This window comes from Polypterus senegalus, chromosome 12, assembly GCF_016835505.1.
Source record: "Polypterus senegalus isolate Bchr_013 chromosome 12, ASM1683550v1, whole genome shotgun sequence".
Taxonomy (NCBI): domain Eukaryota; kingdom Metazoa; phylum Chordata; class Cladistia; order Polypteriformes; family Polypteridae; genus Polypterus; species Polypterus senegalus.
Window position 1 is genome coordinate 146,708,563 of NC_053165.1, and position 27,106 is coordinate 146,735,668.

Consider the following 27,106-nt stretch of genomic DNA (forward strand, 5'->3'; position numbering starts at 1 on the left):
ACCACTATTTCATAGTGCAAAGCTCCACAAATTCAGCCAGCTTTGAGTTGACAAATAAGTTAACACGCATCTTTGAGATAACTGATGAAAGCCAAAATGCCTTTGGTAAAGCCCATGGATACACAGGGAGAAGATGCAAACTCCACATAGATACCAGTCAGGCTGGTGACAGTAGCAGCACTAACCACTGCACCATCATGCAGTCCAACTCAGTTGACAAACAGCTCTGACGTTAGAAAGTAGCTCACGGCAGACTGGCAATTCCATTACAGGGCCAGTTTATACTGTGTGCCTAATGTAACCAGAATAGGCTCAGTAAATCTATATACTGGAAAAGCTGTCTCTGTTGTTGGTAGGGACAGTGGGGTGTAGGGGAGGAATACAGTAGTTGAAAGATCTCAGCAGGAATCAAAACCTAAAAAGCAAGGAAGGCAGCTAAAAAAATTAAATAATACATAAATTGTACATTTTTTATGATCACAAGCAGGTTAAGTTAAACAATAAGCTGGGAGGGTCTTATCACTGCTGTGCAGCGAGCTTTATGAAAATAGAACATGGCAGACTGGGAATGAGCTCCCTAGCTGGGGCAGAACCACACTGGGGATTGCATCAATGTAGACAATTAAGGCATGAGATAAGTGAAATGCTGCCCACGTGATGAGACGACATTTCACTGCGCTGTGAGGTGTTCACACCACACGATCAGACAGGCTGGATCATCAAACAACATTACTTGAACAAATAAGGTTATTATGATAAATATCTTTGGGATTTGATGTTTCTCTACCAATATTTAAGGATATCATAGCATTACTGTTTTGGATAACAAGACACTGCTTACATAAGGAGCAAATGAAACCCTGCTTGTGCAGTGAAGCAGCCAAGGGTGGGCCAAAGCTCTGCATTAATAAAACATTTACAATTTTGACTAGAAAATTAAGGGGGTGGGAATGCCCTAATGATATCAAAAGTCCAATCAATAAATCTTCTTAAGAGCCATCATCTTGCCGACAGTGCGATTTTCATCAGGTTGCATGCTATTTAAGTTCCATTACTGGTCACATTGAAAGCATGCTGAAAAACTGACCTTTTCTCTCTAGCACCTAAATAAGATATACCTGTAACTAAGTCAAATTAGACTTTGTCACAACGGTTCCAACACTGACTCCATTGTAATGGCTTCTTATATGCCTATCTAAACTTAAGCTTATCGACTCAAGTTTTTTCCTTGACATTTTTTCACGTAATAAAATGATCTTGTATTTCGATTTGTTAAGCTGTTTATGTGTGCTTCTACATAAAGAATGAGCCAATACAACTGTCCTACCAGATTATGATAACTGGAGCTCTAATCTCTCTAATAAAAACATTACTTCATCAAATTGATGACCTTCACTTGAAATACAACAGTTCAACAACATAAAAAGGGAAAGTAAAAACACACAGTTTAATGGAGGCCACGCATTTCAGAATTGTGACTGCACTTAGTCAAAGGATCTCTCTAATACATACTTTTACCTTTACCCTGTACACTTTAAGCTTCTACTACGCTTATAACTTACTCTGTCCCTTGCTTCTTTGATTAGCTGTGGTCACCAACGGTTCCACACCCATTACAAATTGAAGTGAGACACCACCAGAACACGAAGGACATGTTCTCCTAAGCCTAGAAAGCTGCTATAGTTGATGGAGAAAAATGTGGACTTCGGTTACATACTGTATCTCATGGTGTCATATGTCACCTTAATGAAATGTGTAAAACACAACGGTAAAATGGAAGATGGAAGTCAAATCTGTCCATAAATCAATGATTTTACAACATGTGAACAAGCTGTTGTGCAAACCTACCAAAATTCTAAACGGAAACACTCGGAGATCACTCAAAGTAAACACAAATTAAACGTAGTAGTTACAGGATGATGTACAGCCTAATTAGGGTATGAAAGGAAGGCTTGACACCCATATGCTGCTGAATTGGCTCTTGGCTAAACTTGGATTAAGAGGGGATAAAATACCAATATAAACAGGCTTTACTAAAAAAAAAAAGACTAAATAAAAAATACATAATACATCAGATAGCTTTCATTTTTTATACCTTATATCATCAGGCCTAGATACACACACTGTATATAACTTTAAATTTAAGCAAACTGCCAAGGCAAGAGGTTTCGTCTGTCAGTGTTTGTGCCAGAGTGTGAGCTAATGTTAAGAACACGTATATTTGCAAGCATTTACATTCAAACATTTATACGTAATATATGTATGCATATGTATACACGGAAAAACAAGACTGGAGTGGGCACTGGTCCACGGAAGGGTATTTGTATTAGGTGAGTTATACACACACACAAACCTACACAACGCCACCATTTTTGTAACCAAGCACTACCCATTACTATGGACAGGGTGTCCTGTTCTTACTGTGGGAAGCCAGAGTCCACCCTGGCAACAGGAGATGCAATGAAGGAACACACACTGGATGAGACACCAGTTCATCTCACTCTCACTCGATCACAACTAACATAAAAACAGTGAATATTAAAACCTTAAGTACGCCCAACTTGGCAGTTTTCATTTTTTATTGTTATACTAGATTGAATTATAATGGAAACTCATCAACAGAAAAAGACAGTTAAATATCAAAATAAAAGCAGATCTCCAGTGTTCACCCCCTATAATAGAAGGCACCTAAATCATCACTGGTACAGCCAGAAGGTTTTAGATGCCATAGAATTAAGTTCAATTGAGATGACCTATTGGGTTTCAATTGATTATAGTCTAAATGAACCTCAAAATGGAAAGGCCAACTTGAGGAGAGTATCTATGGTGGGCTAACCTACATAATGAGGACAAAAGAACACTCCCAATAAACTCTGTTGAAAGGAAACTGACAAGCAAAAGTTAGAGGATGGAGACAAGAAATATTTAAGTCATTGAATATCCAGTTAAATCAGTCATGAAGAAATGGAAAGAGTATGGCAGAACTGTAGATCTTTAAGAGCAGGTCACCCACAAACAGAAAGGAAGTTCTGTCATGCAAGAAGTTGACGAGTGAGGGAGGCCATCAAGAAAAGCTACAGTACTGGAAACTGGAGAGACTGTGCAGACTACACACATGCCTGGGTGCTTCACCAGTTAGTTTTATGAGAGAGTGGCAAAAAATAAATAAATAAATAAATAATGCACATGAGGGACTCTGAAGTGAGACAGAAGGCGGCTCTGTGTTCTGACGAGACCGAAAATTAGCTTTTGGGCCATCAGTCTAAATGTCATGTTTGAAATTTGCACAATATCAAAAACACAAAAACACGAAACCATTGTGGTGGCATCATCATGCTATGTGGATGTCTCTCTGCAGCAGACCCTGGACAGCTTGTAAAGACTTAAGGTAAAATGAATGCAAAGAAATCCTGGAAGGAAAACTAATGCAGTCTGTAAGAAATCTGCACCTTGGGAGAAAATTGTATTTACAGCAAGTGAAACCCCCCCAAGCATAAAGCCGAAACTACACAGAAATGGCTTAAATGATAATAACCAGGAGTGGCCAAATCAGAATCTAGATCTGGACTTGTGGCTGGACTTGAAAATGGCTGTTCACTCACAATCTCCATGTAACTGGACAGAGCATGAGCAGTTTGGGAAAGAATGGTAGCATCCAGATGTGCAAAGCTGATAGAGACACACTCAAGGCTGACAAAGGAGCACCTACTAAATACGGACTCAAATTCATACGTGATCAGTCATTGTGCGTTTCATATTTGTAATTCACTTAGACCACTTTGCAGAGAGCTATGCTCTCTTTAACATTAAAGAGTCTTCTGCTGATCAGTGTCAAAGAAGTCTAATTAAATCAACTGATTCAGAGACGTATAACAAAATACATCATGAAAAGGGGGTAAATACATTTTATAGGTACTGTACATAATAACGCAACACCACACTGTGCATGTCAATATGCATTCCAAGTATAAAAATGCAGGAAAATTACTTAAAAGCTTATATTCCCAATATACTTTCTTGCTCTGTACTTTCTGACCAATCATAAGGTGCAAATTCAAAGCACCCCACTACATTCTCCAAGCCAACAACAAAGCCCGCCTGTGTCTCCACCTGCAAAAATCGAACCCCTGACCTGAAGGCTTTTTAGTCTGTCTTGCTGAGGGATTAAAAGAAAGAAAGAAAAAAAAAAAAGTTACAATTCCAGATGTGGAAACTGGAAATCATTTCAAATGTTTTTTCAATCTAGTGAACTGCGCCCAGAAGAGCACAGAAAAAGTTGTTTGCCAATTTATAGCCACACTTGAGCAACACTTCCGTCCAGATGTACAGCTCATTACATGAATGTAAGTTTTGTTTACTAAGATGAAAGGAGGCGCTCTGCGGCCCTGCCCCACCCCGATCATGAACTGGGAGAAAAAGAAAATTATTAGTTAAAATGCTGGGCCCAAACTCACAATGTACAAACAGTATTACATTAATCAAAGTAGTAAAAGGGCAGAACGCACAAATAAATGGAAACAGCCCACCCAGTGTTAAAGTGTATAAGAAAATAAGAGTGGACTAGAAGAGAAGGTGCAGGAAATTTGGAAGAGGAGTGAAAGTCACCTTAAAAAAAAAAAAATAAAAAAAAAAAAAACCCTTTTCAAACATATGCATTATACTTAATCTGACTGGTCCAACATTTGTATACCTTCTTAGAAGCAGCAACATTTTAGGTGGCACTACATTTTACAGGTTCAACTGAGCAAAAATTGTTGGAAGAAATTGTTCTTGCACCGTAGGCTTTCATGCAAGACGCTCCAAGTAATAGTGTAAAGAGATGCTAAAGCTCTGCCAAGTAACCTGCTTCCAAAGGACCTCCATCGCTATGGCAACAGCATGTTTCTCAGTAACCAAGTCTGAGACGACCTATGACACATAAATGAAAGATGTCCAAACTCTGGCTGAATCCTCCCTGAAGCAGGAGGCATATTCTGTCATGAAAATATACCAATTTACACTCGTGGGATTGCAATGCATCAAAAAAAGGAAAGAAAAGAAACCGTTAGCAAATGGTTCACAGAGCAGGTAATGTAGATTTATCTAAAAATAAACAGCTGCTTCCTGCGAGGGGGGGGGGGAATAAATAAATAAAAATAAATAAATAAACACCTTTTGCCATCAAGGAACAGCTTAAAAAACGAGGGAAACTTATCAGACTGTAGAGGTTATTTCCTGCCCACAAAGAGATTTGTGCCTCACAGCAGAAGATGGAAAATTGTTAGGAACAGACACTTTCATCATGTGCTTAAACGAAACCAGCGATCAATTTCAGGAGGAACACTTTGGTAAGATGCTGGCCAGTTGAGGAGCACAGAGCCGTGCAACAGTTCAAGGGTTTTATTCTTGGCCTGGATTTGCATAACAGCACCCATGACAATCAAACCTTGAAGAATAAACAAAAACCAACAGAACAGAACACAACTAAGCCAATGGACTGCAAAGTTTTTGACCAAAAATTGCTTTTTTAAAAATAAAAAAAATATATACACTTTAATGCATTTACACAAAGCAAACAGTTAATAGAGGCGAGCTACTGAGCTATATTAAACCTGCAAATATTTGACTCAGACAACTAATGAAAAGACTGGGAAACAAAGATTTAGCTTACTGAACACTTCTGGGTGTATCTTAAGAATTCTAGCCTGTTGACCGCAAAAATCACGTTTAAACTTTCTTGTTAAGCACCGTTTTACTTCAATCGCCTATTTTTCCGATTTCTTCTCATATAGTAAGAATACAAACACAGTACAACTACAAGTGGAACATCTGTGGTGATCTAAAAGTTGTGTCCCTGCAATCAGCACTGCAGCTCAGATAAACCAAGCACTGCAAATGGGACAGCCGGGCTAAAGAGTCTCATTATATTAGAACTGGCCGCTCCCTAAAGGTAGAAATGTATGTCAAATAAACAACTTGTCGACCTAACAAAGATTTTTGCCTCCTCGTCATATAAAACTTCGACTGATGAACAACTTAAAGAAACTTATGAACAAGGAAAGTGATGGTTTTCAATATCTGAGACCAATGTCTATTCTGAGAATAAAAACAGAATAAAAAGGTCCACAGACACGTCATCAATGACAAGTGGTGCAAAGACCTGAAGAAAATCACAGGAAAGGTGTTCAAAGAAGTTGATGAAAACTGTGCTGGTAACTACAGAGCACCAAACACCTCCCAGCTGGTTTGACAACATGCTTCAAGCATACAAAGCCGTGAGTTGCAACACATAGCTAAAGATTCATTTTCTGCACTCGCACTTGGAATTCTTCCCTGCTAATCTTGGGGCAGTCAATGACTAACATGGTGAAAGGTTTAACCAGGACACGGCAATGATGAAAAGCGGTACCAGGGCAAGTGGAATCCACCAATGGTAGCCAACTAATGTTGGACACTAAAACAAGAAGCATCAGATGCCGAAAAGAAGCGAAAAATCAGCAGCAAATCCTTTTAAGATCTAGTGAACGAATGCAATGTGCCAGTGTCATTAAGGGATTAAACACACTACTCGACAAATTATTTTCATGTTTCTCAAAATTCTAATGTGATGCAGTTAATTGGAAATTATATTTGAGTTCTGTTCGGAACTATCTTTCATAAACACCAAAAATCTTTGAGGAAGCACAATGAATTCTCCAGTGTAATCAGCCTAATGTTTGCAGTTTACTTGGGGTTTACATGTTCTCTCTGTATCCGTGATTTGATATTATTTACATATGAGATATGGACAGCTGATAACTGGTCCATATGTGTACATGTTGGGTGTGAGTGTGCTCTGGGATAGTTAAGTTTATGTGTTGCACATGATGCTACTAAATACAATTGTAGCTACCACAGCTCTTATTTGGATTAAATGGATTTACTCATACACAAACAGACAAGAGACAGCATGGTGGTGTAAGTGGGCAAGGCTCAGGTTCATGGGGAGTGTGAACATTGTGTGTGTATGTGTGTCTGGATGGTACAGCCTTCCTCCCAACTCCTCAAAGATGCCCATCTGATCATTCAAAATTGACCCCTATGCAAGTGTGGGCCCTGCTAGTTTCTGCCCTGTGCAGCAGGGATGCAGCTGAGCCCCCAACAGTGAACTGGAATAAGCAGGTTTGAGAATGCAAAGTTGAATGGATGGGGCCAAATGACACCTTTGTGGTCCCAGGGTTTAAATTTCAAAGAGACAAAGAAATAACTGCATGTTTGTACTAGCTCACCACAACAACATTTGTTATCAGAACGCATGATACTTTAAGAAATGTCTTTATAATGTTATATTAAAGTCAGGGATGAACAAACATTCCTGATCATCCATAGCAGTTGCACACTTTCACCATAAGATAGATCACCAACAAATGGTCTTTTTTAATCAGGTCACCTTCATCTGTCTCATCTACCACTTACTTAGCCACATTTATGGATATAGGAAGATGCAGTCCATCTCGGCAGCATTTGACACAAGGTAGGAACCAACATCAGAGCTGGCACCAGTCTGTAACAGGGCACACATATACACACATACCATTTATCATCATCATCAGCAGCTGTGGGGGAGAAAGTGTATTCCACTTACATCAGTTGTGCTGGCAACAAAACACAGCACCTTTATGGTTACAATCAAGCATTCTGAGAACTTTACCTCCTCTACTGGTCATTGGGGCTCATCCAGAATATATGCATATATTTAAAAAAAAAATCCAGCCACAGGAGATGCACAACCCAGTGTGTTTCTTCGTGCTGGTCCCAAGCCTGGATAAATGGGGAGGGTTACATCAGGAAGGGCACCCGGTGTAAAATTTTGCCAAATCAATATGCGGAAAACAATACAAATTTCCATACCGGATCGGTCGTGGTTAACAACGACCACCACCAATACTGTTAGCCAACAGTGTGCTGGCGGAAATTGGGCTACTGTTGGCCAAAGAAGAAGAAGAGGCGGTGTGAGACATGTCTGGAGGCAGGAGGAGAGGAGGAAATTAAAGAGATTAGAACTGAGGGTAGGAACTTTGAATGTTGGCAGTATGACTGGTAAAGGGAGAGGGTTAGCAGATATGATGGAGAGAAGGAAGGTTGATATATTGTGCGTGCAAGAGACTAAATGGAAGGGGAGTAAGGCCAGGTGGATCGGAGGTGGATTCAAATTGTTCTATCATGGTGTGGATGGAAGGAGAAATGAGGTAGGAGTTATTCTGAAGGAACAGTATGTCAAGAGTGTTTTGGAGGTGAAGAGAGTATCAGGCAGAGTAATGATTATGAAGCTGGAAATTGGAGGTGTAATGATGAATGTTTTTAGTGCACATGCACCGTAAGTTGGGTGTGCAATGGGTGAGAAACAAGATTTTTGGAGTGAGCTGGATGAAGTGATGAACAGTGTACCTAAAGGACAGAAAGTGGTGATTGGAGTGGATTTCAATGGGCATGTTGGTGAAGGGAACAGTGGAGACGAGGAGGTGATGGGTAGGTATGGTGTCAAGGAGAGGAATGAAGAAGGTCAGAGGATAGTGGATTTTGCCAAAAGGATGGACATGGCTGTGGTGAATACGTATTTTAAGAAGAGGGAGGAACATAGGGTTACGTACAAGAGATGCACACAGGTAGATTACATCCTATGCAGAAGAGCTGATCTGAAGGAGATTGAAGACTGCAAAGTGGTGGCAGGGGAAAGTGTAGTTAAGCAGCATAGGATGGTGGTCTGTAGGATGACGTTGGAGATCAAGAAGAGGAAGAGAGTGAGGGCAGAGCCAAGGATCAAATGGTGGAAGTTGAAAAGGAAGACTGCAAGGTTGAGTTTAGGGAGGAGGTGAGACAGGCACTGGGTGGCAGTGAAGAGTTACCAGACAGCTGGGAAACTACAGCAGATGTAGTAAGGGTGACAGCAAGAAGGGTGCTTGGCGTGACATCTGGAAAGAGGAAGGAGGAAAAGGAAACCTGGTGGTGGAATGGGAAATACAGGAGAGTATACAGAGGAAGAGGATGGCAAAGAAGAAGTGGGATAGTCAGATAGATGCAGAAAGTAGACAAGAGTACAAGGAGATAAGGTGCAAGGTGAAGAGAGAGGTGGCGAAGGCTAAAGAAAAGGCATGATGAGTTGTATGAGAGGTTGGACACTAAGGAGGGAGAAAAGGACCTGTACCGATTGGCTAGACAGAGGGACCGAGCTGGGAAAGATGTGCAGCAGGTTAGGGTGATAAAGGATAAAGATGGAAACGTACTCACAAGCGAGGAGAGTGTGTTGAGCAGATGGAAAGAGTACTTTGAGAGGCTGATGAATGAAAAGAACGAGAGAGAGAGAGGTTGGATGATGTGGAGATAGTGAATCAGAAAGTGCAACGGATTAGCAAGGAGGAAGTAAGGACAGCTATGAAGAGGATGAAAATGGAAAGGCTGTTGGTCCAGATGACATACCTATGGAAGCATGGAGGTGTTTAGGAGAGATGGCAGTGGAGTTTTTAACCAGATTGTTTAATGGAATCTTGGAAAGTGAGAGGATGCCTGAGGAGTGTACTGGTGCCAATATTTAAGAATAAGGGGATGTGCAGGACTGCAGTAACTACAGGGGAATAAAATTGATGAGCCACAGCATGAAGTTATGGGAAAGAGTAGTGGAAGCTAGGTTAAGAAGTGAGGTGATGATTAGTGAGCAGCAGTATGGTTTCATGCCAAGAAAGAGCACCACAGATGCAATGTTTGCTCTGAGGATGTTGATGGAGAAGTTTAGAGAAGGCCAGAAGGAGTTGCATTGCGTCTTTGTGGACCTGGAGAAAGCATATGACAGGGTGCCTCGAGAGGAGCTGTGGTATTGTATGAGGAAGTCAGGAGTGGCAGAGAAGTATGTAAGAGTTGTACAGGATATGTATGAGGGAAGTGTGACAGTGGGGAGGTTTGCGGTAGGAGTGATGAATGCATTCAATTTGGAGGTGGGATTACATCAGGGATTGGCTCTGAGCCCTTTCTTATTTGCAAAGGTGATGGACAGGCTGACAGACGAGATTAGACAGGAGCCCCCATGGACTATGATGTTTGCTGATGACATTGTGATCTGTAGCGATAGTAGGGAGCAGGTTGAGGAGACCCTGGAGAGGTGGAGATATGCTCTAGAGAGGAGAGGAATGAAGGTCAGTAGGAACAAGACAGAATACATGTGTGTAAATGAGAGGGAGGTCAGTGGAATGGTGAGGATGCAGGGAGTAGAGTTGGCAAAGGTGGATGAGTTTAAATACTTGGGATCAACAGTACAGAGTAATGGGGATTGTTGGAGAGAGGTGAAAATGAGAGTGCAGGCAGGGTAGAATGGGTGGAGAAGAGTGTCAGGAGTAATCTGTGACAGACGGGTATCGGCAAGACTGAAAGGGATGGTCTACAGGACGGTAGAGAGACCAGCTGTTATATGGGTTGGAGATGGTGGCACTGATCAGAGAGCAGGAGACAGAGCTGGAGGTGGCAGAGTTAAAGATGCTAAGATTTGCATTGGGTGGGACGAGGATGGATAGGATTAGAAATGAGTACATTAGAGGGTCAGTTCAAGTTGCAAGGTTGGGAGACAAAGTCAGAGAGGCAAGACTGCATTGGTTTGAACATGTGCAGAGGAGAGATGCTGGGTATATTGGGAGAAGGATGCTAAGGACAGAGCTGCCAGGGAACAGGAAAAGAGGATGGCCTAAGCGAAGGTTTATGGATGTGGTGAGAGAAGACATGTAGGTGATGGGTGTAACAAAACAAGATGCAGAGGACAGAAAGATATGGAAGAAGATGATCCGCTGTGGCAACCCCTAACGAGAGCAGCCGAAAGAAAAAAACAAACAAACTTCCAAGTTTCAACATTCCTGTCAGACTATTACCACACTCTGAAAGCTGGAATTAAACTGGAAACTGGACATGCAAATTGCAAAAACTAGAATAGTGGTACTTTATAAACATTGCCTTAGACTTAACCTATATTGTACTTATTGTTGTTGTACTTGTTATTTACACAGATTTTACTTCTTTTTCAGGTTGCTATAGTTCATTTCTTCAGTCTGTCTTTCAAAAGCTAATCAATTAAAGACCTGGAAGCACAAACTCTGTGAATGATGAGTATTAATCAGAAACCCTTACTGACACCTGGGATGGTACAATGGTTATTGTGGTGGCCTCACAGATCCAGCGTGCTCAGTTTAAATCCAAGTTCGGTCATTGCACACTCTTCTTGAGTCTCCAGGTACTCGTGTTCTCCCCACAAACAAGACAGATACTCTGAACTATCATTCCATCCAGGGCTTGTTCCTGCTCTGGCACCTGACACGATTAGTACAGGTCCTGGTATCAATTCTACCCTGAAAATGGACTAAGCAAATCTGAGATTATAAATGTTATTCACATTGATTTTCTCATCACAAATGACTACAAGTACTGCACATTATAAGGGGAGATGAAACAGTCCTGTCAACATTCAGAAAATGTCAATGGTGGAAACATCCTTACAGTACTTTTATCACAAACTCAACATAAAATACAAAGTTACACATGGACTGTAAACAAAACCTGCAGCGACTTTCATTCTGGTCAAAATGTCAGAGTATCCCCATTCAAATATGAAGCAGGAATTACTTCCAGCAATAACCACACCCCCCAAGTTTTTGGTATTTGATTTGTTCACACTGGCAATGATCAGCAAATCAAAGTACCCCTTTTGGTGATGCTCTGAATGGTCTGCCACCAACCTAAATTGACAGATTTTCACAAAAAATTACTCAATCAGTTATCAGTAAATTGGCTAATCGTACGTTTTTTTTTCCGGCACCCGCTTTTCTAAACTTAATGGTAATTTGGTTGTAGTGCTCCTTTAGGCAAGGTATTATGGTAGTTGAGCTAATGCTCATCTTTCTTTGCTGTAAGGCAGACTTTACCAGGAGAGAGAGAGAGAGAGAGAGAGACACATGATCTCAACATTAGCCTTCACAACAAGGAAAGCTGAATAATAAACTGACAAAAAGGAATCAGAGGAGATGATCTGTACAATTACACAAATGGAAACAAAGGCTACTTCATTGAATTCAGACTCTTTAATTTTATCCTTTAAAACAAACACCGCTTGTCAGAGTTTGAATGGTGAGCAAGCTTGTGTTAAGTACAGCATCTTAAAGTTTTTAATTAGACAAAGGAGAAATAAAGAATTTGAAATTGCTGCATAGTAAACAAGCTTTTAAAATTAACAACAAAATGTGTCTATTTTACTTGTAAACCTGTCAAGCATGTTCACTTTATATCTTGTTCACAAATATCTTATGAACATCTGATTTATTTGTGGGTTTTTAAATGTTTGAACTGTATTATTTATGTGTCATAGTCTAAGTTATGATAAGAAACATGTACAGCATAATTAAAATTGTAACCCATATTTATAGATGCCCTCAAACATTAGAACTGCTTAGGTGGTACACTGGAGAGAAAAAAAAAAACCTGTATAAATAAACGTAGATTTTAACTGCTAAAAAAAGCTGTAGAGCAATTATTGAAAAGAAAAAAATATATATATAAGTACATGTATATTTAAGCAGTGTTTAACTGCCAATATCAATTGAATTGATGTGTGAGAATTTACATATTTGTTGTTAGACAAATGATGAAAACTACTTTTTTAATTAAGCTTTCTTTTAGATAAGTACATTACAGAAGAGTCCCCAGTCAGAAGTAGCTTCAACTCCCACCTCCTGCAGAACTTCGACCACGTCCCGAGGGAGGTGGCCATGTTCCATGCCTCTATTGTTAAGGTGGCTGACCGGAGCTGTGGCAGTAAGGTGGTCGGTGCCTGTCGTGGCAGCAATCCCCGAACCCGTTGGTGGACACCGGCGGTGAGGGATGCCATCAAGCTGAAGAAGGAGTCCTACTGGACCCTTCTGTCCTGTGGGACTCTGGAGGCAGCCAATACGTACTGACAGGCCAAGCGGAATGCGGCTTCGGTGGTTGTTGAGGCAAAAACTCGGGCATGGGAGGAGTTTGGAGAGGCCATTGAGAACGACTTTCGGACGGCTTCGAGGAGATTCTGGTCCACCGTCCGGCGTCTCAGGAGGGGGAAGCAGTGCAGTATCAACACTGTATATGGTGGGGATGGTGCGTTGCTGACCTCGACTCGGGATGTTGTGGGTCGGTGGGGGGAGTACTTCAAAGACCTCCACAATCCCACTAACATGCCTTCCAATGAGGAAGCAGAGCCTGGGGACTCTGAGGTGGGCTCCCCATCTCTGGGGCTGAGGTCAACAAGGTGGTCAAAAAACTCCTTGGTGGCAGGGCCCCGGGGGTGGACGAGATACGCTCGGAGTTCCTTAAGGCTCTGGATGTTGTAGGACTGTCTTGGTTGAAACGTCTCTGCAACATCGCATGGACATCGGGGACAGTGCCTCTGGATTGGCAGACCGGGGTGGTGGTCCCCCTCTTCAAAAAGGGGGACCGGACGGTGTGTACAAAGTACAGAGGGATCACACTCCTCAGCCTCCCTGGAAAAGTCTATTCGGGGGTTCTGGAGAGGAGGGTCCGTCGAATAGTCGAACCTCGGATTCAGGAGGAACAATGTGGTTTTTGTCCTGGTTGCGGAACAGTGGACCAGCTCTAAACCCTTAGCAGGGTCCTGGAGGGTGCACAGGAATTTGCCCAACCAGTCTACATGTGTTTTGTGGACTTGGAAAAGACGTTCAACTGTGTCCCTTGGGGAATCCTGTGGGGGGTGCTCCCGGAGTATGGGTTACCGGACCCCCTGATAAGAGCTGTTCGGTCCCTGTACAACCGGTGTCAGAGCTTGGTCCACATTGCCAGCAGTAAGTCAAACTCGTTTCCAGTGACAGTTGGACTCCGCCAGGGCTGCCCTTTGTAACCGATTCTGTTTGTAACTTTTATGGACAGAATTTCTAGGCGCAGCCAGGGTGTTTAGGGGGTCCGGTTTGGAGGACTCAGGATTGGGTCACTGCTTTTTGCAGATGATGTTGTCCCGTTTGCTTCATCAGGCTGTGATCTTCATCTCTCTCTGAATCGGTTCGCAGCTGAGTGTGAAGCAGCTGGGATGGGAATCAGCACCTCCAAATCCGAGAGCATGGTCCTCAGCCGGAAAAGGGTGGAGTGCCCTCTCAGGGTTGGGGGAGAGATCCTGCCCCAAGTGGAGGAGTTCAAGTATCTTGGGGTCTTGTTCATGAGTGAGGGAAGAATGGAGCGTGAGATCGAAAGGCGGATCGGTGCGGCGTCTGCAGTGATGCGGGCTCTGCATCGGTCTGTCGTGGTGAAAAAGGAGCTGAGCCGTAAGGCAAAACTCTCAATTTACCAGTCAATCTACGCTCCTACCCTCACCTATGGTCATGAGCTATGGGTAGTGACCGAAAGAACGAGATCGCGAATACAAGCAGCTGAAATGTGTTTCCTCCGCAGGGTGTCTGGGCTTTCCCTTAAAGACAGGGTGAGAAGCTCAGTCATCCGGGAGGAGCTCCGAGTAGAGCCGCTGCTCCTCCGCATCAAGAGGAGTCAGATGAGGTGGCTCGGGCATCTGATCAGGATGCCTCCTGGACGCCTCCCTGGTGAGGTGTTCCGGGCACGTGCAACCGGGAGGAAGCCCCAGGACACGCTGGAGGTACTATGTCTCCCGGCTGGCCTGGGAACGCCTTGGGATTCTCCTGGAAGAGCTGGAAGAAGTGGCCGGGGAGAAGGAAGTCTGGGCCTCTCTGCTCAAGCTGCTACCCCCGCGACCCGACCTCAGATAAGCGGAAGAGGATAGATGGATGTGTATGTATTATAAAAATTTTCTCTACTTTTTTTATTGGTTAAAAAGTATATACTTTATGGTAATTTTACTTAATTTTTATGCTCACTGAAAAATAAGCCTGCAGAATTTAATTTTGGTAATACAAGAGGAACAGTTAACACCTATGGTCTATAGTTTAATTATAAAAATACCAAAGTTAACACCTTTAAATATACAACACATGTGGTTATTCCTTAACAGTGAAAAAATTCTTTACACTGGTAGGGAATCATAATCAGTATTGGAATTGACTGACCCAGTATCACAACATTGTTGATTGGTTGATTGATCAGAGCATCCCAACAGACTTTCAAAGCAAACCTGACTAAAACAAGGCTAGGAGACTTTTGCATGTCATGAGCAGTTCAACCAATTTGAAAGAATTTAAAAACACAAGTACGACCAAAGTCATTTTTATAATGTATAGTTTTATCATTTCAATAAATATTTAGGTGTTCTAAAGTCAACACTAAAAAATCAAAGAAAAAATACAAATTTTAATCAGTGTGAGATAAGACATACTCTTAAAGAAAACTGTGCCTTTGTGCTTCTTACAAAAATGATAAGCAACTATTACGACGTTTGTACAAAAAAATAAAACAACAAAACAGAAGTAGAGCTTTGCGAGTGTGCGCCTTGAATTCAATATCTTAACACTTATTGCCATCACCAAGATTACAAGCGCAATTTATGCCACTGAGACAAGGGGTCTCGCTGGAACACCAATTTCTGCTGAAGATCTTCATGACTAAATCTTGACACGCATGCAAGAAACGCTTTGCATCTAGATTTATTTATATCATTTATTATTTTTTGAACACAAAGAAAATCAGAAATTGCCACTAAATACTAATCCCTAAAAAAAAGGTAATAAGCATTTTGCAAATCTTAAAACAAAGTAATTAGTTTCAATTAATCTCCAAAAGAACTAATGCCCATATTTAAAAACACAAGATATATATAAAAATTTACATTTCATGATTACAGTTTATTTTTCTCTACATGTCTTTAACTTTCTCATAAAATGTTCACAATAATGAAGTAAGGCACACTGCTTTTAAATAATACAATAAAACAGCTCTTAGTACTCATCCATCCATCCACTTTTCTGTTCTCACTTAATCCGCATTTCTAGTCATTAAACTATCAAAAGTGACAGGGGAGTGCCCACTCAGTCATACCAGGACAGTTTAGAGACCACAGGCATGCAAACCAACTCATCGTTAGAATTGGATGTGTTGTTGGCAGGGAAAAAGAAAAAGAAAGACACCTTAACTCACAAACTTAAGAGAGAATATATTTATAGATCATTATTGTCACATGTATGGAGTACAGTGAAATTCTTGCTTGGATGTGCTAATCGAAACTAAACACATTACCAATCTCTTCTGTTATATGGTTTATGAATTAAAGGAATGCTCCAACCCAACAAAAACATTTTAATATGTTAATTGTCCCATGAAGTTTATAGTAATGCCAGGCAAAAATTTTTCATCTGACAATTTTGTGGAGAAAAGAAACCCTAACATTTCACAGAATGGGACCCTACTCTATCCAATGCCGAATAATGGCCAAAGATATGTAAAGCGTCCATAGAAAAAAAAAAATTCTTGCAGGACTTGTGCTGCACAGTCGACATATGTGATCCAATCAAATGCTCAAAATGTGTAAAATGCACACGTTTTCTGCTAAAATACTATTAATAATTACTTCCAGAAAACTCACTGTAAAAGAAGCAACTCCAAAATGCAATGCATCTGAACTGAAGGCAAGATTCTTGACCAATGAATGAGGGGGAGAGGCGTGTCTTCAATGAGGCTTTAAAATTTACTGTTCACGATTTGCCCTGTTAAACCAAAATTAGCTAACAATATTTTAGCAAAAAAAGTATGGATTTTACACATTTTATAAAAAGAAAGGCTGAATAAAAAGCGTCTGGACTATGTGACACAAGCATGTTTTTTTTTATTGTATTTTCACCATTTGATGTTGTTCAGCATTGGCCACCATAGTGTCTTGTTCTACGAGAAACATTATGATGGCCTTTCTTCACAAAAACATAAAACAGAAAAATCTTGGTCACCACTACAAATTATAATGGGTAGGTAACATATAAACACATATTTTTGGTTGGGGGGGTTTATTTTAAATTATATTTTTAAAACATCTTAACAGAAGTAGGGGTCAGAATAAATAAATGTTTAAAGGAACATTCAATAAATCTTGTGTGCACTGTAGTTAAAATACATTAGTTAATAAGTAGATATTTTTTGTTAAATAGAATTGAGAATTTTATTTTAGATGTAGGCAGAGACAGACCTGGCCCCTCTAAAGCCTTTAAACTTGATTATTGAGGTCTGACAATCTAAAAAAAAAAAAAAACAAAACACACACATATTTTCCGTATGAAATACACAACACAAACTACATGGGAGAAAACACACCTCCGATTTATAATTTGTACAAAATGCTCATACTTTGAATGGGACATTTCACTTAACACAGGGCACAATCCAAAAAAAATAATCCTGCACATATTAATAGAAATAGTAATATGAAAGCAAGATATCACATTCATTCACACATTAACCCTTTTCAAATATGCCAACAGCTACTCCATTAAATATGATTTATTTCAACTGCCTCAAGTGAAAATAAACAGAACTCCTCCCTGTAGCCCTACAACCTGCACCATGATCAATGAAGATTGCGCACAAGTCAATGACAACCTGAGACTGACATGGGGGAGGCAACAATGACAATAAACAAGAGTCATCTCACAGATCACCCTGGGAGAGTCGACAGTCTAGGCGCGTACAAAAATAAAAACTACAAACTGAACATAGGATACACCGATGGAGGTCAAAAGGGCAATATACATATTTTATTCAGGAACAAAGAATATGTTCAAATCATGCACAGAAATTCTAAATAAAGAAACATAACCATCCATTTTATGAACTCACATATTTTAATATTTTTTTATGCAAGTATACACAAACACACACAACAAAAAAAATGTTATTGTAAAAATACTCCTGGTCCTTTTCTTTAAAAAAATAAAAAAAATAAGAGAAGGAAGAGCACCTTTTATTTTTCAGACATATCTGAATTACTCATCAGGACAAACTCATCACTGCTGGCACGCTGTTAAGTACAGTATCACCTTACTCATCGTCTTGCTTCAGGCGAGCAACTTAAGAACAATATTTGTGGCTCTAAAAGAAATATTTGCCCTTACTTTCAAACGTGTATTCTTCAAAACGACCCATTAATGAAAGAAAAAGTGACATATGTGAAACATGACTAGCACATAACGACGTTAAGACGTAAGGCATTGCAGAAGTACACAATTCAGGAGCACAACATCCCAATCTGGCAACCCAGCTTACACAGTAAAGATCAGCTCTCTCATTGTGTTGTGTGCGTGTCCAATCTTTGGTTTCTCAAAAAAAAAACATCCTGAGATTATGGGAACTACAGTTTACTACCATCTTAAAACTGTGTGTTCTAACACCATGTGTTTATGAGGAAAGCAAGCAAGTTATGTGAATTTTGGTTGGCTTCAGATTAGTCTGGAACTTGTCAATTGTGAGCACTAACGCGACTCTAAACGGATTCTTCTTTGACAGTTCAACATCTGGCGGTTATCATGCACCAGTTATGAGTCAACAAATTAAAATGTGGAGTCTTCATATATATAGTGCCTCAAAAGCAGAAAACCCAGCTTACAAGCACAGCTGACAAGCAAATTTTGTTCAGTTTACTGCTTTATGCAGAACTAAGAAAAACAAATGCGAGAAAACTCCCCTCTGCTCCAAAACGCCGTCTTTTTCCTCCTTTTAGATTTAATGCACTCAATGCTCAAAGAAGAAAGAATTAGATAAGGAGTGTTCAGGTTCTTGATTACATACATGGAGTCTGAGTGGGGGAAAGAATTCTCAAGAAATTGAAAGTACTGATGACTTACAGTTCCCTAAATTACTTAACTTTTTTCCCCTTTACTGTTAAAAAAAAAAAAACTGTAAGCATTATAAATTAAACACAAAACATCAGTGACAGAAAAGATTTAACCAGCACTGTGAATCATGACAGACAGCAGCGTTCAAATATTTAGTGCATTCTTACCATCTTCCTGAATTTAAAAATTTTATATATAAACTTCATTTTTATTTTAGTCATTTTAATATGATTTTTGTATGAAAGGCACCATACAAAGATGGACTGAAAACACTGGTAAGAAAAAAAAAAAACACGAACAAAATAAAAGAAATAAAGCATGAACAAAAATGCAAAAAAGATGCATAACACCCAGGAACTATGCATGGTTCAGTTAGATTAAAAAGAAAAACTGACAAATAGAGAAGCAATTAAAATCTTACACAAACAAAACTAAAAACTTATGCGCTCTCCACACTGACGAGCATAAAAAGATCCCCCCAGAACCGTAACTGGGGCCTCTAAGGCACCCATTATTAACAAAAGAGGATATGGGGGCTTGAGTGTGACCCACCAAGGGCCAGTTCCTGCCCTACACTCTGTCACAAGCTCAGCACTTGCACCCCTAAAAGGGAGAATGTGGAGCCAGTAAAGTGATGGCTAGCTGCCTTCATACATTTCACAATATTCCAAATACTCCAAAACTGAAAAAAAATTTAAATAGGAACGTTTTAAGAGAAACAGACAAAATTAAAAGATTATAATAAATGAATTGTTGCAGTTTTGTCTATCTTCAATGCAAATTTAAAAATTACTTAACTAAACTATTTAAGATCTTTGACAAATTCAAGGAGTCGTTTATAAACAATAGATAAATACTGAACTATTGGGAGTAAAAATGTCTACATTAAAATATGCTGACACAATTATATATGTACATACAGTGTGTGTGTGTGTGTGTAAATAAATAATAATAAATATATTACACACACATACAGTACACCCGTGTATTACAGGCTTAGACGAACATATACAATTTGCATACGTGTGTGTGTGTGTATGTATTTACGCACAAGTCTAAAAATATATATGCAGACAAAAATGATCTCTACAAATCACACACATGCACAATTATCATACATACCATATTTCTGTACAAAAAGAAACTACATTATTCAGACATGCAAGGCCCATACAGTACATTTAGTTGTATATAAGACACTGTATACACATTTCAGACTCACTTAGCACACATTCTTTTATAAAAGAATATACACACATACACATAGTTAAACATAATATTAAGAAATATTTACATACTGTATAACGCAGTCACACATTTCTTACTCTTTCTTTATTTATACCCAGTGTATTACAAACACAGTATAAAAAGAAACATATACACTATAGAAGCAACTACATTCATGTGTACACACATATACATGCTCAAATATATGCTTCCAAACACACAAGGTACCTTATTCTTTGGTATCTTGCAAATCAGTTAATGTTATAATGTTATGATAAAACAAAAGCACAAAAGTATTCTTGTATGTGTGTGTGTGTATATATATATATAAATATATATAAATAAAATTATATACACACACATATACAGTGAATATGCACACATACAGTACATGCACACACACTTTACTGGGATGATAAGGGCCTGTCTCTATCAAAATAGAATGCTTAATGCTTACAAATCTGCCTGCTTCTTAACTCTGCACTTTACATTCAAGCCCTTTTGAGGTGTAAGCAGTATACGCAGTATACCACAAGAGCATGAAGCCAAAAGCCGCTGCTGCTCAGCCAAACTCCTAACGTGACGACCATTTCCTGTCAAACATTTCTTTCCCTGGATCAACATCCAGCAAACTTCAGCTTGATGCAAACAGGAAATCAAAGTTAATCAAGTATCCCCAAAAGAGATCCACCACATGCTCTTCTCAGCCTCCTTCTTATGTCATCCAAACTCCAACGATGCAAAATTTAAAGTATTATTAGGTAGGAGGACAGGAATTTAAAATCTGAACATTTGTGTGTGAAGCTAAGCACTGTTCACAAAAGTCATGGTCTCCTGCCACATTGGGTGTTCACTGAACAACTAAAAACATGTCTTCCCCGTCCCCCTGTTCAAGTATTTACAAACACTTGTCTGTTGCTGCACACAAGGCACAAATTCAAAAGACAGAAGGCCCAGTTGTTCGACTGTGCCACAGCATCATCTAATAAAACTGATTTGATTCAAATCTGACAGCAAGTGAGGCATTATGAAAGAAATAACACACACATAACGAAATTCCTGCTTAAAAATAAATATGATCACTTTTCCATTAAGTTTATCATTTAAAAAAAATACTTCTTGTATATTATACTTTAATGAGAATTTTTTTTTTCTTGATTTATACAAATAAGACACAGGGAAAAGTAATAAGAGACAAACAGTTGTAGCAAAATAAACAACAACTTCAAGTGTAAAGTCACACATTGCTCTGGACTTGTAAATCTATTTACCACAATCAAGTTCTGGCCTTTAGGGGTTGATGCAACAGGAAATTACAATCCACAAAACAGCCAGGAGAACTCCAGGGAAGCGCATGCATGAAAAAAAAAAACACACTTGCAAATGGAATGGAAGTCGTCCTTATTCACATTACAGAAAATAAGAAAGAGACAGCGATCGGCTCCACATGAAAACAGCGGAGGAAACAAAACACGCACAAGCTCTCACTTGCACGCAGAACCACACACACACACACCACGCTTTATCGGCACCGAATTTATAATCATTTCTTTCAGCCAGCCCATTTAAAAGCTCTCTTTACATGTGCAAAAAAAAAAAAAAGACATTCCCTGCAGTGTGAGCAAATGACACGATGGTCTTACGAGCGCAAGCAAAAAAACTAAAAAACGTCCTATTTCAATTTCAAGAAAAATCAAGAATTGCAGCTAATTCCTCCCCAGAAGCACAGGATAAGGATGAATTGCCTATAACAATTTAAAATGGGCTTGCAATTATTTCATTTTAAAAATGTACAGTAAATACACAATTATACATACATTTCTACAATTACACTGTATATTTGCATATACATACAGACAAAAAAATTAACAGATTAAGAATAAACTAAGCACTAACCACTTATTCAGCCTACTCTTTACCATATCAGAATTATGAACCTCTTTGTTAGAAATGGGAGAAAAGAATAAAATACACCAGTGTCCTAAACACACTTTCAGTGCAGGGCTGCGTTCAGTGCCAATGCAAAGTGTGTAATGAAGAACGTGGCGATTCTTTCCCAACTCTCCATACACTTCAGATACAAAAGCCCCACTGTCCAACAAACGCGTGCTGCACTCACAAACACAGTCCAGTTTTAAATGGCGTAACAGACAAGTTGCTAAGTGAAGGTTAATTCTACCAGCAACTGTCGCCTAATTACAACCAAACTCCACACAAAGAATTTCACAAAGTCCAGCTTGTTTCAGTCACGTTAAAAGTGCTACATCACGGAATCACATTCAGCAACCAAGGAGTCAAAAAAGACACAGAACACGGCAAAAATATCAAAACACAGAGGTGATCTGTGTATCGGGGTATTGCCAGGGTCAGACAAACATACTGGGGTGAATCCCCTCAGAAGGCTCTTACAAAGAAATGAATTCCACGGCCTACCTGATGTACTGAACTGACTGCTGCCCAAAGTGGTTGGTCTGTTTTTTCCACTGTTTACCGGTGGAGAAAACATCTAAAAAGAAGGAACGCAAGTAGGATTAGTGCAATGAGGAATGCAAGCATGGACTCAGGCGTAAAGCAGAGCAAACTTTCTACAGCTTGTGATTAAAAAAAGTAAAAAAAAACACACACATTCAAGGTTTTCCATTTCAATGTTAGAAAGACAAAAAATCATGATGATGTAAATGATGTACACTTGAAAATATAATAAATACACATTTAGTAACAGTGTTAGCAGAACACTGAAAAATATTTACAGCAATGCATACAATATTCATTTAATATTAAAATATGTATTTTCTAGATGCACAGTAAAAAACCAAACCGAAAAGTCTAAAAATGTGTAGTATTCTTGGAATGTAAACAGACAGGTTATCATCAACTACATTACATATCAAAAAATAGTTGTGTGAAAAACAAAGAAGCAAAACAAATTTCCAAATGAAACAATTAAAAAAAAGAGAATGTTTCACTTACATCAAAAATAAACCGTATGAAACTTTTGATATTAAGCCAGTGCATTCATTTTACTTGAATGCTTAAACATACTGCTTGTCTTTACGGAGTATCTGATACTAAATGTCACTGATCCGATACTTTTATAAGAGCTATTTGATTTAGTATGTATACACACACGCACAGTCTTGGGGTTTAGCAACTCAGCATTTCACTACAGTATATACACCATGTATAACTGTAAGTGATGAATAAAATTTGATTTAATACAATATTTACACTCAAAAAATGCTTGCCTCCCCACAATTATGTGCACCTGTCATTGCAACAGTGCATTCTTACCAAACTGCTTCCATTATCACGGTCAGTAATATAATAAAGTATGTGCTAATGTACTTAGATGTTTAAAGGAATTACTGTACTAACTCAGCATAAGATAAAATTATTCACATTATTTATCATATATCATGTGTATGTGCATTTATACATATTACATAAACACAAAAATATGTGTGCTGCAAATGTACATATTTGTGCATAAATACATGCTTAAAACTCCATGAATATCTAGTCATAACTGTGTGGTGTATACAAATACATATAAAAACTAAAATATATAATGCTGTGTTTCATGAAAAAAAATATACATCTGCACATGTATATATAATTTAACAAGTGTGTACCTACAGTATCTGTGTATATAAAGACGTTTATAGATCAGCTTGCAAATGCATTTAGAAAAAATCTGTGTGTATTCATAGACATGTCAGCATGCACATGCCTAAAAATATGAATATCTCTGTGGGCAAAAACGTGTATGTGAATGTACACACATATGTATATACAAAATGCAAATTCTGAATATTATATTTTAAAGGGAAAACATGACAACTCTGAGAAACATATTTGATACAGTACAGAATATCATACAATCCACATTAAACAGAGATAAAGGTTTTTTCACAATCAAACTCCAAAAAACCAACTGTTTAAACTATAAAAAGTAAGCCCACTTTAAGATAAACAATAAAACAGCAAATAAATAAATAAAAATTAAAATTTTTGATTGTAAAAGCTCCTTATAACATGCTCACTCATGCTAAATATGCTGAATGTAAGAAGTTTAAAAACACAAATGCTCAAAAATATTTTTACGTAGAAGATGGAAATTTTTTTGTCTCAAAACTTATTCAGTTTTCTTTCTTCATATTTTAAAATGGAAGTTTTAACTCAAAGTTATGTACAAAAAACAATTAAGCGGGGGGGGGGGTCCACATTTAAACTAATGAAAAGTACAAAGCAAATCTGGATATTATGGTATGGTGGCCTGAACACTTCTGTCCTTTAACATGAAGCACATGGGCCAGGATAAAGCGTACAAAGTGAACATTTCAAAGTAAAAAGTCAGATAATGAGCTCAATACACTCGCAAACGTGGCCTTAATTCGTACCCCCATCTCATGTCACCAGCTTACTTCTCATTTCATTTCCTTTTAAACCCCAACACAAAGTTGCCAAGTAGTAAACTATGGCTGTAACATTATGGAGCAAACTGCACATCAAAGTTAAAAGTGACACTTGGGATTTGTGAAACAAAATGCTTCCAAAAAATGTACATGTGAAGGGGTGATGTAAAAGCCACAACTCAAGGGGCCCAAACTAATGTTTCTTCTCCGTGTCTAAACCAGCTGACCCAAAGTGTTTAATCGTCCAGGTCTAGACATTACATCAAAGTTAAGGTGTCTTCTCCTAATGATTCATGAGCCCAACCTGCATGACCGAGCCATCCAGAGAGGTGCACCAAACGGCGTGCATACAGAATGGATGCAAAGAAAACAGGAGAAAAATCAAAATATGTCATCTAATAAATAAATAAATAAATAGATAAATCCTACCGCACTAAAATCCAGGAGGTCGCTGAGTTCCTTATCTGTTCCAATAGCGGCAATCCGCTGCTGGGGGTTCATCTTGAATTGCTGCAACTAAACCTAGAAAATAAGTGTGGGAAAACGTGTGTTTTGGGGGGATTGCTTGTCTTCTCGCAGTCGCAACATTTGCTGTAATCAGACTGACAGCGGCGGGGCTTAAAAACCACGAATGGAAAGGAACGCTTCCACGCTGCCGGCCGAATCTCGCACACGCAAGAGCGCAAGCACGGGCACGGGTACGCGCAGGAAGGCAGGCGAGGGCGCGCAGGGGCATCAATCACATTGGGAAATGATCCCTGCACGAAAGCAGCCAGGGCTTCGTTCTTTGTGTTCTTTTCGTCGCACGTTTACTGCTATTTAAACCGAATACACAATGCAAAGTAAACGAACGCTAAATAAGGCTAGAAAGTCAAAAAATGACAAGATCGTGCTTCCAATAAGAAGATAAATAAAAATGATTTAAACAACAGACCCCCTCGCCCACCTGCCCCCCACACGACCAAATTGCAGACGCCCGTAATTCTTCACCGGGATACCACAACTTGCACGCACTTGGCAACAGTTGAACAATGACATCTGAAAAGTCGCCCCGGAGGAAAGCCAGTTTCGTGTTGCGCACCCCTACCAGATCTGCCCCCTCCACACAAAAACACAGCAGTTTGAAGGTGCAACAAATACTATCTTCAATGCCTGAATTATTGCAAAAGTCAAATTAAACAACAATAAGTTATGGAGTTAGAAAGGAATGTGGGCGGCTGGATGTGAAATTCGGGGGTTCTACTAATGCACATGCAAAAAACCAACGTTTGGATGTGACTTGCAGTGGCGACACCATCGTCAACCTTCGATGTTTTTGGGTGGCGAGCTTAAACGTAGCAACTTTAAAGTTTCTCTTTCTCTCCCTTTTTGCGAGGAAATTTTGCGTTTCAAAAACAGCGGGGAGACCTTTCATATGGATAGGTGGCACGCGCGTCAGCTTGGGCGCTATAGATTAGGTTTCATTTGTGTTTTATGACAAACAAGAACACAGAAAAAGAAAAACAGGTCTCGCACCTTCCACATTACAAACTGTAAATCCGTCTCCAAATATACCCTCCCCTTCCAAAATAAAAAGCGGTTAAGTCCCGCAGCTCAGCTCTCAAATCGTCTCTCGTATCCCAACTTCTTTGAGCCAGTCCCGCAGCCCTTTCTTCAAACTCACTCCAATTTCTCGGTTACCTTTTTCCCGTTTAAACATCCAACTAGGGCGAACTGGTGTGTGAAACAGACGCCTCGTGCTCCTCCTTCCTGTCTCGCCGTCGCCACAAACCGGAGGCAGCGTTCTATATAGACTTATTTATACAAATATTTGGAGCAAATTATTCCTTGAATACAACTTGCGAGTTTCCCTTAGGCAGACATTTTTGCTTCGAAAGCCTTAGCACCACGTTGACGACCAGCTTAGTATCCCTCCGCTGAGCGAAGCCAAAAAAAGAGGTGTTATTTAACTCTTTCGTAACCAGAGATCGCGAAACAAGAAGCATACGAGCAGCCTAACAGAGCGAGCTTTCGGCAGTCTGGGGTGAGAGGCTTCTCAAGACCTTCTTCTCGAGAGAATGCGTATAATGAACAAAAATGTACGTTTGTGTTGCTTTGAATCGTATGCAGAGGCGCAAGAGGTGTACATACATCCGCTCCCGGATTGGTACTAAAGATCGATGCACTCTGGTCACCATCCAGATTTGTTTGCACGTGTAATCGTCACATTGGCGACTCCGTTTTGAGGGTTATAAATAGAAACAGGTTGTTGTAGCCCATAGCTTGGACACGTCGGGCACAATAGAGTTGTGAAAATAACTGCCTTCTTTATTTATGGAGCGAAGTTAAGGGTCAACATTTAGGGTGACTATAAGTGCTTAATTATGGTGACATGTGATTACTGTGAATAGGAATAATTGCGTATATTAATAATGACGCTTGACGATCAAATTATACTTTTAAGGTGACAGATGACTGTCAAGATCACCAGCAAGTGACAAGTATAGTCTTTATGGTGACTGCACACAGGGGTGACGTTTAGGGTGAAAATTGCTGTCTCTGTGACATATTTAAGATAAAGAGGAAGCGATAATAGTTCTTAGAGTTCATGTGACAGTAGTAATGTTAACTGATGAATAGTTAAAAGAGAAGTGCAGTTTTAGGGTGCCGTTGGAGGCATCTGGTGACAGCAAGTTTGATGAGACAATGGCATGAGTGGTGCAAATGGTGAAC

At 39.5% G+C, this 27,106-nt stretch overlaps 1 protein-coding gene across 4 annotated transcripts in view; it reads right to left on the reverse strand.

Annotated features, from left to right (window-relative positions):
- The window catches only part of tcf12 (transcription factor 12), a 285,014-nt gene extending 258,737 nt beyond the window's left edge, over positions 1 to 26,277 (reverse strand). For 2 of the 4 annotated variants that reach the window (XM_039770242.1, XM_039770241.1), the window contains exons 1-3: positions 26,075 to 26,277; positions 24,824 to 24,916; positions 22,413 to 22,485 (exon numbers count right to left, since the gene is read on the reverse strand). In XM_039770242.1, coding sequence (XP_039626176.1) covers positions 22,413 to 22,485; positions 24,824 to 24,895 — 145 coding nt within the window. In that variant the 5' untranslated portion in view covers positions 24,896 to 24,916; positions 26,075 to 26,277. The remainder of the gene's footprint in view (positions 1 to 22,412; positions 22,486 to 24,823; positions 24,917 to 26,074) is intronic. The other 2 variants (XM_039770243.1, XM_039770244.1) reach the window with 2 other exon arrangements.
- Between the last annotated feature and the right edge of the window lie 829 nt (positions 26,278 to 27,106).